This window comes from Lontra canadensis, unplaced genomic scaffold, assembly GCF_010015895.1.
Source record: "Lontra canadensis isolate GAN:19392208 unplaced genomic scaffold, GSC_riverotter_1.0 scaffold177, whole genome shotgun sequence".
NCBI lineage: Eukaryota > Metazoa > Chordata > Mammalia > Carnivora > Mustelidae > Lontra > Lontra canadensis.
This window is the reverse complement of record NW_022631171.1, coordinates 1,147,148-1,168,334: the sequence shown is the minus strand read 5'-3', so window position 1 is coordinate 1,168,334 and position 21,187 is coordinate 1,147,148. Positions and strand designations below refer to the sequence as shown.

Sequence of the window (21,187 nt, the reverse complement as noted above, 5' to 3'; positions counted from 1 at the left end):
TTTTGATTGCACCTCATTAATAGCTTTTTCTATTTCAACTTGATTAGATTTTAGTTCTTTTATTTCTCCAGAAAGGGCTTTTATATCTCCCGAGAGGGTTTCTCTAATATCTTCCATGCCTTTTTCGAGCCCGGCTAGAACCTTGAGAATCGTCGTTCTGAACTCTAGATCTGACATATTACCAATGTCTGTATTGATTAGGTCCCTAGCCTTTGGTACTGCCTCTTGTTCTTTTTTTTGTGGTGAATTTTTCCGCCTTGTCATTTTGCCCAGATAAGAGTATATGAAGGAACAAGTAAAATATGAAAAGGGTGGCAACAACCCCAGGAAAATATTCTTTAGCCAAATCAGAAGAGATCCCAAATCGTGAGGGGGAGGAAAGGGGATATAAAGAGGTTCAGAAAGAAAAAAAAAAAGAAAGAAAAAAAAGAAAAGAAAAAAGAAAAAAGAAATAAAAAAAGAAAACCAATAATGAAAAAATAAAAAAGGAAAAAATATATATATATTAGATAAACTAGTTAAAAAACGTTAAAAAAGAAAAGGGTAAAAGTTAAAAAAATTTAGCAGAAGAAGAGAAAAAAAAATTGAAAAAGAAAAATAAATTAACTGCAAGGCTAAAGAATCATGGGGAGAAAGCCATGAGTTCCGTGCTTTGCTTTCTCCTCCTCTGGAATTCCGCTGCTCTCCTTGGTATTGAAACTGCACTCCTTGGTAGGTGAACTTGGTCCTGGCTGGGTTTCTTGTTGATCTTCTGGGGGAGGGGCCTGTTGTAGTGATTCTCAAGTGTCTTTGCCCCAGGTGGAGTTGCACCGCCCTTGTGGCTGAGTAATCCACTCGGGTTTGCTTTCGGGAGCTTTTGTTCCCTGAGCGCTTTCCGTAGAGTTCCGGAGGACGGGAATGAAGATGGCGGCCTCCCAGTCTCCGGCCCAGAGGAGCTGAGAGCTCGGGGCCCCACTCCTCAGTGCGCCCTCAGAGAACAGCGCCCAATTGCTCCCGTCACGCTGGCCTCTGGCCGCGCTCCGAGCTGACCGAGCCTGCGACCGGTTCAAGGTAACCCCAAGCTTAGAGTTCACTCCTCGGCTCTGTCTCTGTAGCCGGCTTCCCCTTTCTAATACCTTTAAGCTCTGCGACACTCAGCCACCCCCAATCCTTCTGTGACCCTGCGGGACCTGAGGCCACGCTGACCCCGCGTGGGCTTCACCCCGGTTAAGCCTCTGGAGCGATGTCCCTCAGCGGAACAGACTTTTAAAAGTCCTGCTTTTGTGCTCCGTTTCTCCGCCGCTTGCCGGGAGCCGGCCCCTCCCCCCGCGGTCTATCTTCCCGTCGCTTTGGATTCACTTCTCCGCCAGTCCTACCTTTCAGAAAGTGGTTGATTTTCTGTTTCTAGAATTGCTGTTCTTCTTCTCTTCGATCTCCCGTTGGATTTGTAGGTGTTTGCAATCTTTAGATAAGCTATCTAGCTGATCTCCTGCTACCTGAAGTAGTCTCAGCCTGCTACTTCTCCGCCATCTTGACTCCTCAATTATAAGTTTTTTTAAATCAAAATATATGTCACGCACCATAAAATCCATTCATTTGCAGTTCAGTAGGTTTTAGTATATTTACAGAGTTCTGCAGCTATTATCACAATCTAATTTTATAACATTTTTAACACCTCAGAAAGACAACCCTGTACACATTAACAGTTATTCCTCATTCCTGCTCCCTACTCCCAACTGGCAACCACTGGTCTCCTGTCTCTCTTTCTCTTTCTGTCTCTTCTGGCCTTTTCATAAAAGTAAAGCACATGTAGTGTGGTGGTTGTCTATGACTGGCTTTTTTTTTTTTTTTTTAAATTTTTAATTAACATGTAAGGTATTATTAGCCCCAGGGGTACAGGTCTGTGGATCACCAGGTTTACACACTTCACAGCACTCACCATAGCACATAACCCTCCCCAGTGTCCATAACCCAGTCACCTTCTCCCTACCCCCCTTCCCCCAGCAACCCTCATTTTGTTTTTTGAGATTAAGAGTCTCTTATGGTTTGTCTCCCTCTTGATCCCATCTTGTTTCATTTTTTCTTTCCCTACCCCCTAAGCCTCCATGTTGCTTCTCAAATTCTTCATATCAGGGAGATCATATGATAATTGTCTTTCTCTGATTGACTTACTTCACTCAGTATAATTCCCTCTAGTTCCATCCACTTGGTTGCAAAAGGCAAGATTTCATTTCTTTTTATGGCTGCAGAGTGTTGCATTGTATATATATACCACATCTTCTTTATCCATTCATCTGTTGATGGACATCTAGGTTATTTCCATAGTTTGGCTGTTGTGGACATTGTTGCTATAAACATTCGGGTGCACATGCCCCTTCAGATCACTACGTTTGTATCTTTAGGGTAAATACCCAGTAGTGTGATTGCTGGGTCATAGCGTAGCTCTATTTTCAACTTTTTGAGGAAACTCCATGCTGTTTTCCAGAGTAGTTTGCACCAGTTTGCATTCCCACCAACAGTGTAGGAGGGTTCTCCGTTCTCCGCATTCTTGCCAGCATCTGTCATTTCCTGACTTTGATGGTCTTCTTTCACTTAGCACAATGTCTTTAGGATTCATGCATGTTTTAGCACATAATAGCATTTTAGAGTGAGAGAAATGATAGATTTGGCTTTGGCCAAATTTCTTAAATTGTTTTCTGTGGCAGTTCTAATATCCTTGTTAATATGAAGATAGTTTTACTGTTTTGACTTTGTTTTTAATTTAATGCTGCACTGATGCAGCACTTTTCAGTCTTCCAGAAGAGTTAGAGTACTTTAATGATTTAGTTCTTTATTACTTCATTGTTAACTACATTGAAAGTTATGCCCAAGTAGCAGAAACAAGGGGGCTGTGTCAGGAATTCATACAGCTCAGGCCCGTTATTTAACTGTGGTCTGCTGTGGCTGGTGAACTGTGGATTCTGTGAGGACTCAAAGTAATTCACAATCAGTTAGGCGTCTGTGTAAGTTTCAGGAGCATTGTTATTTACCTAAAGCAGTTCCTGGAGGATTTTCATTTTTAATTGCCTTTTATCTTCTTGCCACAAAATTAATGCATTTTAAATATTGGGGATCATTAAAATAAATGCACAGAATGAACATTAAGGAAGGAAGATAAGAATCTGTGAGTTTTGTTTTTCTGATCAGATTTTTTGGGAGGACTGTCTCGAGCTATATTCTGGCAATACAAAAGAAATTTAAGCGATAAGGTATTTCAGTATAAGATTTTCTTTTACAAATCATTGCCAAAGCACAGCACTGATAATAACAATAAGTAATTTAATATGGTGCATTAGATGTGTTCTTTGAAGTTGTATACAAAGCAATACTTTATAAAGTAAGTAATATTTTCTCAAGTTCACAATTTTTCTGTATAGTAAAGAATCTTGTTACATGACTGAGCCAATTAGGTTGAAAGCATCGCTTGAAGGAGATTTAGATATTTGTAAATTAATAATGAAATTACTTTTTTTTTTGGTAAAACAAGTGTAAGACTAAATTATCCTAATTTAGGCATTAACTTAATCTTAGTATTTTATGAGTATTGACTAGATCTCTTTGAGTGAGCCAACTTCAAGAGAATTCTTTTTTTTTTAATTTTTTTTTTAATTTCAAGGGAATTCTTGAGCTTATATATGTATTTTAGTTCCTGCATATGAGGTAATAATAATATACCTTATGGTTTTTTTGTGCTTTGTAGAACTGATTAGAGTTCAGATTTGAGGAGATTTTCTCCCTTTAATTTGTTGGGGCTGGTATTTCTCTTTATTGATGACAGAACAGTTTTGAAGATTTTAAGTGATTTGCCAAAGATAATTTGGCAAAACTCCTGATAGGCAAAGCTTCTTCTCTTTTCCCTTCCTTCCTTTGTCTTTTTTCTTTTTCTTTTCTTTCTTGTTTTTTAAACATTTTTTTTAATTAATTTTTTTGTTATCTTCAGTTAGCCACTGTGTTGTGTTTTTATAATTATGTCTTAACTCACACAAAGTAAAATGCTCAGATTTTAACTGTTCAGCTAAATGAATTTACATGTCCTGTGTCCTCCTGCTCAATACCTCCCTTTGAATAAATTCTCACCAAGTTTATTGTTTTCATGGTATCTATTACCAGTGATTAATTTGCCTAATCTTGAGCTCCATTGTAGTGGAATCATATACAGTATGCTCTTATGTATCTGACTTCTCTTGCCAGTATTGTGCTAGTGAGATTCATTCATGTTGCATTTAACAGAAATTCATTCTTTTTATTGCCATAGTAGTAGTAATCCATTATACAAATATTCTCTATTCTGTTATTAGTGGATATTTTGGGTTACTTCTAGTTTTTGGCTATTATGAATAATCTTGCGATGAACATTCTGGTACCTGTCTTTGGATAGATGTGATCACTGTAATCACTTAATTCTAGAATGGAATTGCTGGGTTGTGAGGTATATGTAAATTTAGTAGATAATACAAATCAGTGTTCTCAATCAATTTACATGTCCCTCAACAAACTATGGAGAATTTCAGTTGTTCCAGTCCTGACACTTACATTGTTTTGTGTTATTTTTTCTGTCTTGTGTTATTTTTTAAAATGAATGTCTGTAATAGAATTAAGAATGACACACATATATGCTCACACTCACTTTTTAGTTCTACAAGAAAAGATTTGTACAATATTCATGAAACATTAAATACTTTTGGGACTGTTAAAATCAGCAGTCCTCCATTTCATGTAAACCTGGTTTCTGGAATCTATTTTAGTCACATATGTGTTTGAAAAGTTCAACTTGGCACTTCACCAATTCCACTGTACTGTGCATTTTTACTCTGTGGGACAGGTGCTTTTTATTGCAATGAAGACCTGTTATTTCAAGTGCCCATGATTCCAAAATTTAAATGAATATTTGCTCTTTCTCATTTAGTTTGTACTTAAATCCCAGCATTATGAAGTGAATATTGAAAATAACGTCTATAAATGTTTTTATAACATTAGTTTATTTTGGTACAATATCACTGTTTTTTATGTTTATCTATTGTTGCCTGCCTGCTTTCTGATTCCTTAGTTCTTGAATTACTTTGTAATTCTGCAGGATATGGATCTCTGAGATCATATTTGCCACAAAGGGGAATTTTACCAGTTGCTGTTTTTCCTGTGATGTGATTATTCCACCATAAAGTAGGAGAGTTTACATTTCAGCAACACTGGAAAATTTCTCTTAAATGTGTTGAAAAGTAAAAATAGTTTTTCTCTACCAGTGAGTTTTGCAGCAGTGAGAGGTCATCTTGTGGCCAATTCTCAGCCCAGATTGTCTGGTACAGCACAGAAAACTCTGGCTCAACCATGAAGAGAGTGGATTCCTAGGACTAGTCCAAGATTAACTCACTCTTTTAATTTCAGCAAATTACATCTCCTTTTTAAGGCTCATCTGAAAAATTGGGTATCGTAATATTTCCCTTTTATTTTTATTTATTATTTTATTTTATTTTTTTTTTAAAGATTGTATTTATTCACTTGACAGAGAGAGAGAGACCACAAGTAGGCAGAGAGGCAGGCAGAGAGAGGAGGAAGCAGGCTCACCACCGAGCAGAGAGCCCGATGCGGGGCCCGATCCCAGGACCCTGAGATCAGGACCCGATCCGAAGGCAGAGGCTTAACCCACTGAGCTACCCAGGCACCCCTTTCCCTTTTATTTTTAATAATTTTTAATTATTTTAATTTTAAATTTTAATTCCCTTTTATTTTCCCTTTTATTTATAATTTAATTTCCCTTTTAATTGTTTAAAAATCCTTTGAAAAATGTTAATAAATTATTTTTATAAAACGTTTTAAATTTCTTTTTTGACAGTTTTTTGATTAGTTGTAAAGGTTAGAAGATATATTTTGATTCTTGAAAAAACAAAAAGTTTACCTTAAGGAAGAACTCCGGTTGGATGACATTTAAACAAATAGAATTTAGGAAACAATGCAATGAGTACCTAAAATATCTTTTTTGTGTGTATGTATTTTGTTGCTGTTATTAAGTCAGTCCAAATTGCCCATATGGGTGATACCTTTGTAATGGAGAAGTGAATTACTTTAGCAGTTTGTTTATTTATTTATTTATAAAAAAGATTTTATTTATTTATAAAAAGATTTTATTTACTTCACAGAGAGAGAGAGGGAGTGCATGAGCACGGTGGTAGGGAATAGTGGGGAGGGGCAGAGAGAGAGGGAGAAGCAGACTCCCTGCTGAGCAAAGAGCTTGATACAGGGCTCTGCCCTAGAACCCCAGGATCCTAGGATCATGACCTGAGCCAAAGGCAGATGCTTAATGGATTGAGCCACCCAGGCATCCCTGCTTCAGTAATTTAAATGAAAATTATCATCTGGCTTAAGTGAGCTCTTTTACCATAAATATTTTCTAGTAAAATAGGGTGATATAAGGTATAGCTGGAATTGACTAGCAAATTATATTAGTTTTCTTTTAAAAAAAATTTTTTTTAAAGATGGCGAACTTTTTTTTTTTTTAATATTTTATTTATTTCTTTGACAGACAGAGATCTCAAGTAGGCAGAGAGGCAGGCAGAGTGGGGGGGGTGGGAAGCAGGCTCCCTGTGAATGGATATTGTTTTGTCAAATGCTATTTCTTTACAAATTGATAAGATTATGGCATTTTTTGTCTTTAGCTTGTTGATATGGTAGATTACATTATTGGCCGTGGTGTATAACTTCTTATAAATAATGTAAAAAAAACCAATGAAATTTATCATAACCCCCTTTTTTTAGTGTACAGTTAAATAAGTAGTGTAAAATATATTCACATTACTGTGAAGTAGATCTGTAGGCCTTTTTTTCTTCTTAGAAATCTGAAATTCTATATCCATTATATAACTTCCTTTTTTTCTCTCTCCCCAGCCCCTGGCCACCACCATTCTACTTCCTGTTTCTGTAAATTTAACTACTTTAGCTACCTCATATAATTGGAATAATCATATAGTATTTGTCTCTTTATGACTGGCTTATTTTTTTATTTCATACTTTTTTAATTTTTAAAAATTTATTTGACAGAGAGAGATCACAAGTAGGCAGAGAGGCAGGCAGAGAGATTGGTGAAACTAGGTTCCCTGCTGAGCAGAGAGCCCGAGGTGGGGCTTGATCCCAGGACCCTGGGATCATGACCTGAGCCGAAGGCAGAGACTTAACCCCTGAGCCACTCAGGCGCCCCTTATATTAGTTTTCAAATTGAGATAAATTAAAAGAAAGTACTAGACAGTTACATAAAATCCATACTACCAAACAGATTTAGTTTCAGCTCCAAAAAGAAATAAGATAATGGTGCTGTGTTGTATATATATCTGCTGTATTGATTGTTACTAGGATAAAAATGTTAATTATGGGACCATATCTATTAAAGTCCCACTCATTTGGAATTTGTGTAAGATATAATGAAATTTGGTTGTATTTCTTTTGTTTGCTCATTCAGTCAAGAAATATATATTGAGTACCTACCAGGAACAGTGCGTGGTGCCAAAAGCATAGCACTGAATGGGATGGGCAGGACTTCATCTTAGGACAGCATTAGACAGGTAATTACACACTGTGATTATTTTAGTACCCTTCTGTCAGTGCTTGTAAGAGAGAAGCACAGGTCCTTTACAGTTAGGGGTCTCATCTGGGCAAGTTTGCTCAGCCTTACTGAGGAAGCAGAGGGATGAGGCCTGTACCTCCACTGTGGGGAAGTGTTTGGAGAGCATGGGCAGAGAAAGGAGAGCGAGTGGTGCTGTAGGGGTGCAGGCATGGGGAGAGTGAGGAAGTAAGGCAGGCAGGCCCAGGGTATTCAGGACCTTAGAGATCACATAGGGTTTTAGGACTTTTCCTCGGCAGGGGGAAGCCATTGAAGAATATTAAGAATATTAAGGAGTCACATGGCATAGAGCAGCCACAGGAAGGAGGGCAGCATTTATAAGTGCATGGCCCTGGTTCTGCCATCTTGCAGCATTAGTGCTCTTCCCTTTGAATTGCTGCACGGCTTACTTTTTTACTTTCCTGGGATTCTGTCACTTGTCTCTTTAGCAGTGAGGATCCTCCCCGAGGATCCTATTTAAAAGAGCACCCATCTCCTCCTCTGCATTTCCTGTTCCCTTTCTTAATGGTATTTTTGTTGTATGCACTCTAGTTCAATGTCAAACTCCAGTATGCTCTGTAATTCAGCGCTTTTCCTCTTTCTCCATTTAGATTGTAAGATCCCTGATGGAAGGGATTGAGGTCTGTTTGCATGGTTGTGTGTTCAGTGCAAGTACAGTGTCTTACACATAGCAGTCACTCAGTAAATATTTGTTGAATCAATACTGAATACAGACTAGTAGAACCTTTCTGGGGACTAGTTGAGGACTTAGAGTGACGGAGGCCTTATGCTCCTTAATAGTTTCTGACATTCCAGGCAGTCTGGGGTTGTAGCTGTCGAACAGTTTACTAGAACTGCAAGGGCAAATGGGCTTCTTCATCTTTGGTTGGATTCCAACTACAAATATATTTGAAAAAAGAGTGGAGTTCCTTCTGCATACCAGATAATGTAAGCAACAGAGTAAATGTTGTTGAATGAAGGAATTCTTCAAAGTTGAGAGAGCATAGTGGATTTAAAATCCTTATATAGATGATTAAAAATGTGGCAGATCTCTGTAAGATTTCTTAAATGGAAAAAGAAAATTGCAAATGAAAGTTAGGGTATAATCTTATTTGTATTTTTTGAAAAAAGATGTACATATAATGCATAGAATCTGCATTTTACACAGTGGTACTGAAGGGTGATAAGTGGGAGGTTTTATTTTATGCCATTCTATATTGATTGGCTATTTAAAAAAAAGATTCTATTTTATTTTTATTTATTTATTTAGAAAAGATTTATTTATTCTATAGAGAAAGTGGCAGGAGGGTGAGAGAATCTCAAGCAGACTCCCTGCTGAGCACTGAGTCTGATGCAGGGCTTGATTTCACAACCCTGAGATCATGAACTGAGCTGAAACCAAGGGTCATGTGCTTAACCGACTGCACCACCTGCATGCCCGTTGATTTTATCATAAATGTGTACAAAGAATTTCATGTAGAATTAAGGTCAGTAAAATTCATGTACACAAATATTAATGAGGTTCCATACTACTTGTCAAGTCATACTTCTAGTTCATAACTATACTTAGGCCCAGAAGCTGAGCATAGGGGATGTCCTTTGGAGTTCTGAGCATAGGAGTCAGGGAGACTCAGAGACTCATAGGAGTCAAGGGGAGTCAGCTGGAAAAGGTGAGGCTCCAGTACAGCTCCAAGGGAAGGCACAGAGATTTTTTTCTTCCTTATTTGATTCTTTGTTGTGACATTTCTGTTTGGAAGGAGCAGGATTTGATTATCTCAAATACTGCTTCATCAGTTTGGCAGTTTTTGATATTGTCCTGTAAGATAGACTGTTTCTCTGTCATTCACTTCTTGTTCAGCTTGTCTTTGAAATCCTGTGAGATTTCAGGATTTTCTATTAGCAATTACAGCTATTTCAAGAATGCTTTTTAAAGTCCTAATAGAATAGGAAATTCTAGTAAAAAGAAAAATATATGCAGCAGGAAAAGATCAAGATTATGTTTACATTGAACAATGTGGAGGGTAGTAATACATTTTTATATTATTCTCATGGAAATGAGCTTAAGGGAATGGATAATACAGAATTCGGGGGCTTCTATATTTTGTCCCCTTTTTTTTTTTTTTTTAAAGAAACCGTATCTTACTAGGCAGAAAAAAATCACTTCACTTGGACAATATATATCTTAAAACTTTTTAAGTTTTACTTTTTTCCTCTGGAAATGAAATAGCATGATAAAAAAAATGAATGGAATGAATATTTAATTTTTCAATTAGCAAACAAGCATTTTTAAAGTGCTGGATTTTTGTTGTTGTTATTGTTGTTTTTTTTTTTTTTTCTTTTGCCAGGGACTATGCTTAAATGCTGAGATTAAGAAAGGCTCCTCTTGGGGGCGCCTGGGTGGCTCAGTGGGTTAAGCCGCTGCCTTCGGCTCAGGTCATGATCTCAGGGTCCTGGGATCGAGTCCCGCATCGGGCTCTCTGCTCAGCAGGGAGCCTGCTTCTCTCTCTCTCTCTCTCTCTCTGCCTGCCTCTCTGTCTACTTGTGATCTCTCTCTGTCAAATCAATAAATAAAAAAAAATCTTTAAAAAAAAAAAAAAAAAGAAAGGCTCCTCTTTTGCTCTCTGGTTGAATGAAGATGACTGAGACACATGCACACACTCACGCAAAGGGATTTACAAATAGAGGTTTATATGTGGCACATGGAAGTGATTAATTCCATCTGGAGAAATCAGAAAACAGTAGTAGTTGCAGCAGCAAACATTTGTTGAATATTGTATGATAGGTACCATTGAAAACTCTTTCATACATTAACTAATGAAATCATACCAACATTCCATGGGATTTGTCCCGTTATCCCCATTTTATAGATAGGAAGCTCATTCAAGATTATGTAGTTTGCAAGTGGCTGTGTGTGGCAGGCTGTGGCAAGATTATATACTATATACTACTATTATACTACTATACCATTACCATACTATGTACTATTGCCTTTCTTTCACGGTGGGGGAGTTAACAATTGGTCTAAGTAAGACTTGGAGCAGGTAAGTCCATTCAGAAAGTGAAGAGAATGGGGCAGAGTTGTTCAGTTAGTAGTTGGAGATAAAGGTCTGGTTCTCAGGTGAGAGTTAACTTTTGGAACTGACATTTTAAGTTCAGTGGTGATCCTAGAATTTGCCATATTAATGGGTTGATAAGATACAAAAGAGGTAAAAGTTTGGTGATAACTCATTCAAGAAACTTCATGTATTGGGAGGAAGAAAGATGCCAAGATTGGTACAAGGTTTAGGGACAGCTTTAAGGTGGGCAAGGTTTGAATATATTTGGAGGCTGAGGAGAGGAAACCTATCAGACAGGATGTAGAAAGGGGTCTGGATGGACAGAGCATCGTGTAGGAGGAATGGGATTAAGACTTTTCTGGGGCTGAGGGTCATGGACAGGAATAAGTTTGCTGGTCTCCTAGGTGAGAGAGAGGCAAGAATGGCTATAAGTGTGGTTCGGTTTAGGGGTGAGATGTTGGCTGCTGGCAAATCTCTAACTAATGGTATGTATATTTTCTCATACTGCTGAGAGGGAGGGAACGGTGTAGGACAGGAGGATAGTGGTGAGTATGGGTGCCTGGGGAATGGCAGAGAGAACAGACCAGAATTGCTTGGAGGCTTTGCAGGATTGTATAATTTTCTCTAGCAGTATTGAATTACCTTAGTCTGGGAGTAGAGATGGTGACTTGTTGGCTTGATTGAAGACTGATTTTTTAGAAAAAAAATTGTTGAGTAGGGTGCCTGGGTGGCTCAGTGGGTTGAGCCTCTGCCTTCGGCTCAGGTCATGATTTCAGGGTCCTGGGATCGAGTCCTTCATCAGGCTCCCTGCTCGGCGGGAGGCCTGCTTCTCCCTCTCCCACTCCCTCTGCTTGTGCTCCCTCTCTCGCTGTCTCTCTCTGTCAAATGAGTAAATAAAATCTTTTAAAAAAAATTTGTTGAGTAATTTTATACATGAGAATAATAGGACACATGTGAGTGAAAGATAATGAAGTGATATGATTTACTTTGTTTAATTGAAGGCAATACTTCTATCATTTGCCAGTGTTGCTATCACTGTATACTTTGAAAGTGATTTCTGGGATGGTATTTGAACTACTTCATTATGTATAATAGGTGCAAATATAGTTTTAGAACCAGGATCTTTTTTTTTTTTAATTTTATTTATTTATCTGACAGACGGAGATCACAAGTAGGCAGAGAAGCAAGCAGAGAGAGAGGAGGAAGCAGGCTCCCCGCTGAGCAGAGAACCCGATGCGGGGCTTGATCCTATGACCCTGGGATCATGACCTGAGCTGAAGGCAGAGGCTTTAACCCACTGAGCCACCCAGGCGCCCCTAGAACCAGGATCTTTAACATGCACATTTATAATGTGAATCCGGAAGCCCTGTGACAGTGAATAATCCATATTTGAAATGTATCGTGTATTTCAATGTAATGTAGTAAAATGGACAGAGAAGAGAAAAGCTTCCAGTGAACGAAGATATTTTTGTGTTGAGAGGAAATTGATGATAAATGGAAGAGGAGAGAGTGCCGTAGGTTGCATTTTTATTCATTATATGTAGAAACCTTGCTTAGGCTATCTCTCTAAACAAGAAAAAATGGAATTCCTCTTTCACAAAGGATTACTACCTGCTGATTTAATTGGAAAAATAACATTCTTTTTCCCATAATGGAAGATTGTTTTAGAGCTGAAAATTCACTTTTTTTTGGGTCATTTCTGCTAAATAATGTTTTGAGTTTTTAGACAAGTTATATTACTGGATATATAATGCTTTTGGGAATCTATGTTTACTAGTTTCTAGGTAAAATCTAAGATAACCTTTTGTTGATAACTTTTGATAATTCCACAGTGTATCATTGTGTTTTTGTAATTGAGTGCCTAGAATTTCCTTGAAGTGTTAGGTTTTAATGAACTTTGAGTTAAAACACAGAACTTAGTAGCATCGTATACATTAGGTGTTGTGAATTTTTATAACATTCTTGATTATCTCCCTCCCTACTTACTTATTCTCTCTTCTCTTCTCTTCTCTTCTTTTCTTTTCCTTCCTTCCTTTTCATTTTATTTTTTAGATTAAATTAAATTAAATTAAATTAAATTTTAATTTCATGTTCTTGTCTCTGTTCTTAGAGATGTTAGGCTCATGGTAAACATTTAGAGAAGAGCCTAGGCCAGGTGTTGCTATTAGCTTTGCTAAAATGGAGGTGTCCTCATTATTCCTGGGAATATTATTCCTGTTTATTTCAGGTTCCAGATTTAACCACAGTTTCCCTAGAATGGTACTATTGAACTAATAGTTGTTAAAAATTATAGAGCAAAGATCTTTTTCAAATATTTAATTAGACTTCCTGTATGCGGTGTATATATATATACACACATACATATATGTATATATATATATATTTCTAAATTCCTGTTTATTGAATTTCTACAAAATGTCTAGCTGTATGCCAAATGAATTACTTTACTTAATCCTAACAGTACCCCTTTGGGATATTTGGGGGGTGTCATCTTTGTTATGGACAAAGAAATTGAGTATTGGAAAGGATCAGTGACTCACCTCAGACCATTTAAATACAGACTCATCTCAAAGCGTACAGTTTTATCTTTTTAATTTTATTGTCATTCTTTGATATTTCTGCATTGGAGAGCAGTATTATCTCTGTAGTGCCTCTCTTCAGGACTAAGTGAAACATTGCAAGATGATAACATTTGTCAAGCCATTATCAAGGATATAGTTACTTTGTTCCTTGATTTCCCTGTGTGTTAAGTAGTCTTGAACTATGTAGGTTTAATTTGACAGAGAAAGTCAACTGCATTTCTAAGAGGTGGAGAGAAAAACAAAAATGGAGGATGATCTTGAAAAAGTGGCAGGAACTTTTGGAATGTCTTACGATAAGAAACTCAGTAAAAAAAAAAAAAAATCCAGACTTTTTGTATATGCATGATCTCATGTCTTTAAATGTTTTCCAATTTAAAAACCTTGTGCTTCTTCTTGCATAGAGTTCTCAGTATGTGCAGTGTGTTGCTGGGTGTCTGCAGTTGATGCTTCGGGTCAATGAGTACCGCTTTGCCTGGGTAGAAGCAGATGGGGTAAACTGGTGAGTGCCCTTTTACTTTTAATGTAGAATAACATCTGAATGCATCTCTCCTTGACATTTTTAAGGAAGTTAATACATTTAATCGTCTAAAATTACATTTTTTTCATGTCTGTTTAACAGTAGATTATGCTAACCTTCATGGAAGTCAGTAACTACTAAATGGAATGTTTCCCCTTAACCTCACTTGGCCTGTGGTATTTAAGAGGTTAAGAACTCTTAACACTTGATAGAACAAATTCTAGTATTCAGAATAGAACAACAATTATAAAAGTATCTTGTGGTAAATGTAGGCAGAAATCAACAAGATCTTATCCACAAGAATAAACATAATCCATTCTTCGTAATGTAATTAGACCATTCTCTGTGGAGTCCTAATTTGTAGGTCCAGAAACTTTGAGGAGCTACCCTCTGAGGTCAGCAAATGTACTTATAGAACAAACAACTCCCCCCTCCCCAAACAAACAAAATTCATTTTACCAAAAAGCCAACTTATTTATTCATAATGAGAGATCTTTCTACTCTTAAACCAAGTAGTCTTTTTGGTTAGTGAAGATGTTGTTTATCTGTTGGAAAACCTATACGGGAAATTAGTTTGTCAACAGAATATTGCTTGGTGAGCCAAAAGAGTTGATTGAAGACCCCTGATTCTGTGTCATCAGACTCTACTAGGCTGATTTCTCCATCTCCAGTGTAGGGATACACCTGCCAGAGGGATTTCCTCAGCCAGTATTTGCATGCAACTTCCTCAGCTGAGTTACTTCTGCAAATGGCTTTTCGTATGACTTTCATAGAATTGTAATAAAATACTCAAATACTGTTGACTCAGTAAATTAGTAATGTTTTATTTCTTATGCAAAATTTCAATCTGTTTATACTTATTTAATTTTCAGTATGTCAGGAAAAATAGTCATGACAATTTGCCACATGGTTCTTTTGGAAAACATATATTTGGCCATTTTATGTATAATTAACAATTATGAAAAAAGAAATAGTGAAAACAACCACTAGAAATTCTAATAAGAATTTTTAATGGTAAGGGCACCTGGGTGGCTTAATTGATATATTTCGGCTCAGGTCATTATCTCAGGGTTATGAGATTGAGTCCTCTGTCAGGCTCTGTGTTCGGTAGGGAGTCTGCTTAAGATTGTCTCCATCTCTGTCTCCCCCATCTTCCACTCCCCCAACTCGCTTGTACACTCTCTGAAATAAAAATTTTTTCATGGTAAATATTTCTGTAGTAAGTGAATTTTGGTGCACAAACACCCTGAGAGATGAAGGAAAACCATCATATGTCCTTTTAGCAAAATGGAATGGTCCAGGTTCTTTTTGCAAAATACTATGTTGAAGGCTTTCATGTTGAACAGCTAAATAAGTGAGAATGCTGTATTTCCTTTTTTTTTCTTTTTTTTTTTTTGTCCTTAGAGATATATTTTCACTTACTGATTCTTGAATTTGGCAAAATGCATTTATGATACAGTCATCTGAAGACTCATAGTTTGAGATTTCACTTATATGACCAATTTCATCATCATTTTTTAGAACAGAGTGCTGTCTCTCTCTTTGCTTTCAACTTGTGATTCTTCTAATAATTATGAAGTGCCTTCCTCAGGTAATTGCCATTATGGATGGCAAATAAAAAGTTCTGAATTCTTTGAATTTCTGTGTTCACACAGTGTCAGAAGACTCAGCATAAGGACTCATGGGACTCAGCATGTAATCATTCTCATGGCTGGGATTTATTTCAGAGAGAGTAGATCTGGAGAAATCCATGTTAGGCTTCCTTATGTTGTATCCCTCCTGTGGGGGTCACACAATGTACTTTTTCACCAGCAGCGAGAATGTAGCAACATTTGTGTGATTTTTTTTTTTTTTTTCCTGCTCAGGCATCTCCCTGGAGATCCATTACCCATGGTTTTTATTGGAAGTTTGTCAAGTAGGCACCCTTTGCCTCGCATACAGGAGAATTCCAGACTCCAGAAGGACAGCAGGTGTTCAGTATAAACATAAGCATATTGTTTGAGCATACAGTATAGATTTAGTGAGCCACCTTTATCATTTAGGGAAAGTTTTGTATCAGTATAGGGGACTGTTTACTGCTCAGATACTCAGAAGCCAGCCAAAGGCTCACTTTGCAGGCAGACTTTTCTAAGAATAGTGGTTTCAGGACTGACTATATGTTAATTTTTTTATTGCACAGAAATCTAAAGGTAGACTACAGAGTTGATGTTTCCAGCCTTTTTACCTTTTTTAATAGTGATGCACTGCTCGCTTTGGCAGCACATATTCTAAAAATGGAACAATACAGAGAAAAATAGCATGGCCCTTGCACAAGGATGACATGCAAATTTGTAAAAATGATGCATATTTTGGGCAGTACAATAAGAAAGGGTAATTATATGTTTCATTATTATATCATCTTCCTAGATGATTCCACCATTCTCCAGTTTTCTTATAATTTTAGTCTTTAATTTTTTTTTTTTTTTAAATGGAGAAACTTTATTTGGTGATCCAAGTGTAAAAATCAGAACCAGTTGAGCTGTCATTTTTTTTCTCTCTTTATAAAGATACACAAACTTTCTTAGTTTTCTTGGCCAGAGACTGCACACCATCCAAGCAGTTGGACAGTTCTCCACAGCATGGACACTATTCTTCCTGGAATCAGAGCAAAGACCCTCCTTCCTTCCAGGATCCTGTGCTCAGGGTTGGCTGAGAAGCTCTCTGTCTCAGGAACAAAGCACTAAGATTGGTGCTGAGTGAAGACTCAAAACAGGAGGCATTCCAGGTGCACAGCTGGGCTGCCACAGCAGCTGGGTTCTATGACTTCAACTGTGATGTCAGGACAGGGTAGTTAGCCTTGGGAGGAACTTCGAGTGTCTGTTCACAGACCTCTCAGTGGGGCTTGTAGGGGTAAGGGTAAGGCTCTAGCATTGCTATAAAATGCTGAGACTGCTTTAGGGAAGGTGCATGAAGTAGATCCCACAGATGTGAGGGACACACAGTTGACACTGTCAGGGCAAAAGATTTCCTGAGCCCACAGGCACTGACTGTGCCCTCCTCCTCTTTCCTGCCACAATAGGGCTTGTCAGTGGTCTACAGAGTATGGGGGCAATGAGGCACCATGACAAGATCACCCCAACCTGTGCACAATGATGTCTACTCCATGAGCCTTCCCAGAAATATGTCTTGCTAATTGTGACAATATGAGTCGACCTGCAAGACATTACCATCAGTGAAATAAGGCCTTCGGGGAAAGACAAATGATGTTTTTCCTTATTTATACATGATGTCTACAGAAAAAAAAAATAATAAAACATTGCTGCATTTTTTTTTTTTTTGTATATTCTGGAATTTTTTTTTTTTTTAACATAACAGTATTCCTTGTTTTTGCACCACACCCAGTGCTCCATGCAATCCGTGCGTGCCCTCTCCAATACCCACCACCTGGTTCCCCCAACCTCCCACCCCCCGCCCCTTTAAAACCCTCAGATTGTTTTTCAGAGTCCATAGTCTCTCATGGTTCACCTCCCCTTCCAATTTCCCCCAACTCCCTTCTCCTCTCTAACTCCCCTTGTCCTCCATGCTATTTTTAATGTTCCACAAATAAGTGAAACCATATGATAATTGACTCTCTCTTCTTGACTTATTTCACTCAGCGTAATCTCTTCCAATCTCGTCCATGTTGCTACAAAAGTTGGGTATTCATCCTTTCTCCAGGATCTATGAAGAACTCCTCAAACTCAACACATACAAAACAGAAAATCATATAAAAAAGTGGGCAGAAGATATGAACAGACACTTCTCTAATGAAGACATACAAATGGCTATCAGACACATGAAAAAATGTTCATCACTAGCCATCAGGGAGATTCAAATTAAAACCACATTGAGATACCACCTTACACCAGTTAGAATGGCCAAAATTAGCAAGACAGGAAAACAACATGTGTTGGAGGGGATGTGGAGAAAGGGGAGCCCTCTTACACTGTTGGTGGGAATGCAAGTTGGTGCAGCCACTTTGGAGAACAGTGTGAAGATTCCTCAAGAAATTAAAAATAGAGCTTCCCTATGACCCTGCAATTGCGCTACTGGGTATTTACCCCAAAGATACAGATGTAGTGAAAAGTAGGGCCATCTGCACCCCAATGTTTATAGCAACAATGGCCACGGTTGCCAAACTGTGGAAAGAAGTAAGATGCCCTTCAACGGACGAATGGATAAGGAAGATGTGGTCTATATACACTATGGAGTATTATGTCTCCATCAGAAAGGATGAATACCCAACTTTTGTAGCAACATGGACGGGACTAGAAGAGATGATGCTGAGTGAAATAAGTCAAGCAGAGAGAGTCAATTATATTGTGGTTTCACTTATTTGTGGAGCATAACAAATAACATGGAGGACAAGGGGAGTTAGAGAGGAGAAGGGAGTTGAGGGAAATTGGAAGGGGAGGTGAACCATGAGAGACTATGGACTCTGAAAAACAATCTGAGGGTTTTGAACGGGTGGGTGGTGGGAGGTTGGGGGAACCAGGTGGTGGGTATTGGAGAGGGCACGGATTGCATGGAGCACTGGGTGTGGTGCAAAAACAAGGAATACTGTTATGCTGAAAATTTAAAAAAAAAAAATTAAAAAAAAATTTAAAAAAAACTTAATAAAAAAAATAAATAAAATAAAATGTCACTGGATTAAAAAAAAACATAGAACACTAAATAACTATTTTGGTGCATGGACCTTAGCCTTCTAATTTTGGATTTGACCATTTGTGTTTTTTGAGTTCTGATTAATGTTGTACTGTATATTATAGGAAATACAAAGAAACAGATGGTCCCTTTCCTTTAAAAAAATTATAATCTAGTTAGAAAGTATTATATAGCTAACAAAGGTAGCATTCAGGATTCTGTAGCATCATTTGGAAGCTTTTTCAATGATTAAAAATAACACTAAACTCATCAGTTTAAGAAGGATAGTGGAGACCTAAATGGGACTAGATATGATTCATTCTTCAGGTCTCAGCTCAAGGGTCACTTCCTTTAAGAATCCTTCCCTCCCACTCTGCTAGATTGTAAGTTCCTTGAGAACATGGACAGTGTCTGTTTTTGTTCACCATTATGTCCCCTGTGCCTTGCACTGTACCTGCCATACAGATATTCAACAAATATTTGTTAAATTACTAAATTAGGTTTATCTTAGGCCTTTGTGTCCTTTGTATCCCCTTAGCACATATTCATGCTCCACTATCTTCAGAGGTAGGGTTCCTGCCCCTAGGGGAAACCCTTCCTTTTCCTGTTAACTAGGAACTTTATTTTGCTTCATTAAAGTTTTTCTTGTGGTTAATATTTGGGTATAGAAGACTTCCTTATTTTTTCAGTAGAATCATATATATTGTAGACAGATTTTGAACTCTGAAATTTCTCTGCAGTGTTCATTGTTGACTGCTGCTTTCTTTGGAATCTTTCCTTTTTGGTGTCAGCAATAGTGTATTGATCTAGAGCTCTGTATAACCCCTCTGGACATTTACATGATTTGTTAACAGAGTTAATTTAATACAAAGAACAGTTAACTAGGTATAAATTTGTTAACTAGGTTTCTGAAAACAAAAGTACTCTCAAGTGTCAAGAAAGGTAGCAAGTAGAGATGCTTCCCCTGCAGTTGGGGAGCAAAGGTAAGAGATTGGAATTACTAAAATTTTCCTGCTTCAAGACATGTGTATTCAACTGAAATTTAATCCAGGGCTTGTGTTCCTGAACTCAGAGGAAGGGCCTCAGCTGGTGCTGCTCTCTGTGAGCGTGTGCAGTGAGGCTGTTCAGCCAGCGCAGTTGCTGCTGTGGAAGTGCAGGACTGTTGCTGAAGTGACACCCACAGGAGCAGGAAGCTGACAGACAAAGCCTCTTCTTCCTCCATCTTGGCAGTCAGCTTCTAGCTGCTTCTGTTGGCAGAACCAGCTGGCAGAGCAGAACTGTGGCTTAAAGTCTCAGCCACAGTGTCACAAAGCAAAGTGTAGAAGGCTTACCTTAATAAGTGGAACAGTAAGAGAGCAAAAGGAAATTAGGTACTAGGGTATTAATAGTATAAAATGACTTGATTTTACAGTTTTTGAAACACTGACATCAATATTAAATAAAAGCAAGTCTTAAATAACATCCCCAAATAGAAAAGAGGTAAGGGAAAAATTAAGCCTGAGAAAATTAAGGGCGGTTCAGTAGATTTATAACTGTATACAAATCACAAAAATAGAGAAATGGCATAAATATAAGCCTTCCAATAAGTTAGTAGTTGCAGATTGTAAGATTATATTTAAAAATCTATTTTTATTAATAGACTTTATTATTATCTATTTTTAAAAATTCATTTATTAACATATATATTGTTTATTTTAGGGGTATAGGTCTGTGATTCATCAGTCTTCTACAATACCCAGTGGTCCCCATAGCACATAACCTCCCCAGTGTCCCTCACCCAGTTACCCCATTTCCCCCCACCAGCCTGCCCTCCAGCAACCCTCAGTTTGTTTCCTAAGATTAAGAGTCTCTAGAGTTGACTGTGGACTCTGAGGAACTAACAGGATTTTGGAGGGGAATGGGGTGGGAGGTTGGGTGAGTCTGGTGGTGGTTATTGTGGAGGGCATGTATTGCATGGAGCACTGGGTGTAGTGCATAAATAATGAATTCTGGAACACTGAAAGAAATTAAAAAAAAAAAATCTCTAGGCTTTGTCTCCCTCTCTGGTTTTATCTTGTTTCATTATTTCTTTTTTTCCCCTTGATCTTCCCTGTTTATTAACTTCCACATATCAGTGAGAGCAATATAATAATTGTCTTTCTCTGACTGACTTACTTCACTTAGCATAATACCCTCTAGTTCCATCCATGTTGTTGCAAATGGCAAGATTTCATTTTTTTGATGGCCATGTAATATTCTGTGGTATATATCTATCACATCATCTTTATCTGTTCATCTATTGATGGATATCTGGGCTCTTTGCATAGTTTGGCAATTGTAGACATTGCTGCTATAAACATTAGGGTACAGGTGCTCCTTCAGATCACTACATTGATTTTACAGGAAGGAAGGAAGGATCTCATACTCTACCAAATGAACCAGTATCTTTGGGTAAATACCCAGCAGTGCAATTGCTGGGTCGTAGGGTAGCTCTATTAATAAACTTTTTATTTATTTTTTACTTTTTATTTATTTATTTTTAAAATTTTTAAATTTTTATTATTTTTTTTTATTTGAGAGAGAGAATGAGAGAGAAAGAGAACAGGAGAAGGGGGAGGGTCAGAGGGGGGAGCAGACTCCCTGCTGAGCAGGGAGCCTCAGGCAGAACTTGATCCTGCAACTGCAGGATCATGACCTGAGCTGAAGGCAGTTGCTTAACCCAGGTGCCCTTACTAGACTTTTTAAAGAGAAGTTTTATGTTTAGAAATCAGAAGTCAGAATTCCC

General features: G+C 37.7%; 1 protein-coding gene and 1 non-coding gene across 4 annotated transcripts in view; both read left to right on the top strand.

Annotated features, from left to right (window-relative positions):
* Nucleotides 1-21,187, top strand: part of ATP6V1H (ATPase H+ transporting V1 subunit H) — a 144,696-nt gene that overhangs the window by 33,148 nt on the left and 90,361 nt on the right. For all 3 annotated transcript variants that reach the window (XM_032846582.1, XM_032846579.1, XM_032846580.1), the window contains one exon: nucleotides 13,646-13,743. In XM_032846582.1, coding sequence (XP_032702473.1) covers nucleotides 13,646-13,743 — 98 coding nt within the window. The remainder of the gene's footprint in view (nucleotides 1-13,645; nucleotides 13,744-21,187) is intronic.
* On the top strand, nucleotides 16,005-16,112 carry LOC116860553. The gene has a single exon (XR_004381320.1). It is a non-coding gene; the product is annotated as a U6 spliceosomal RNA (small nuclear RNA).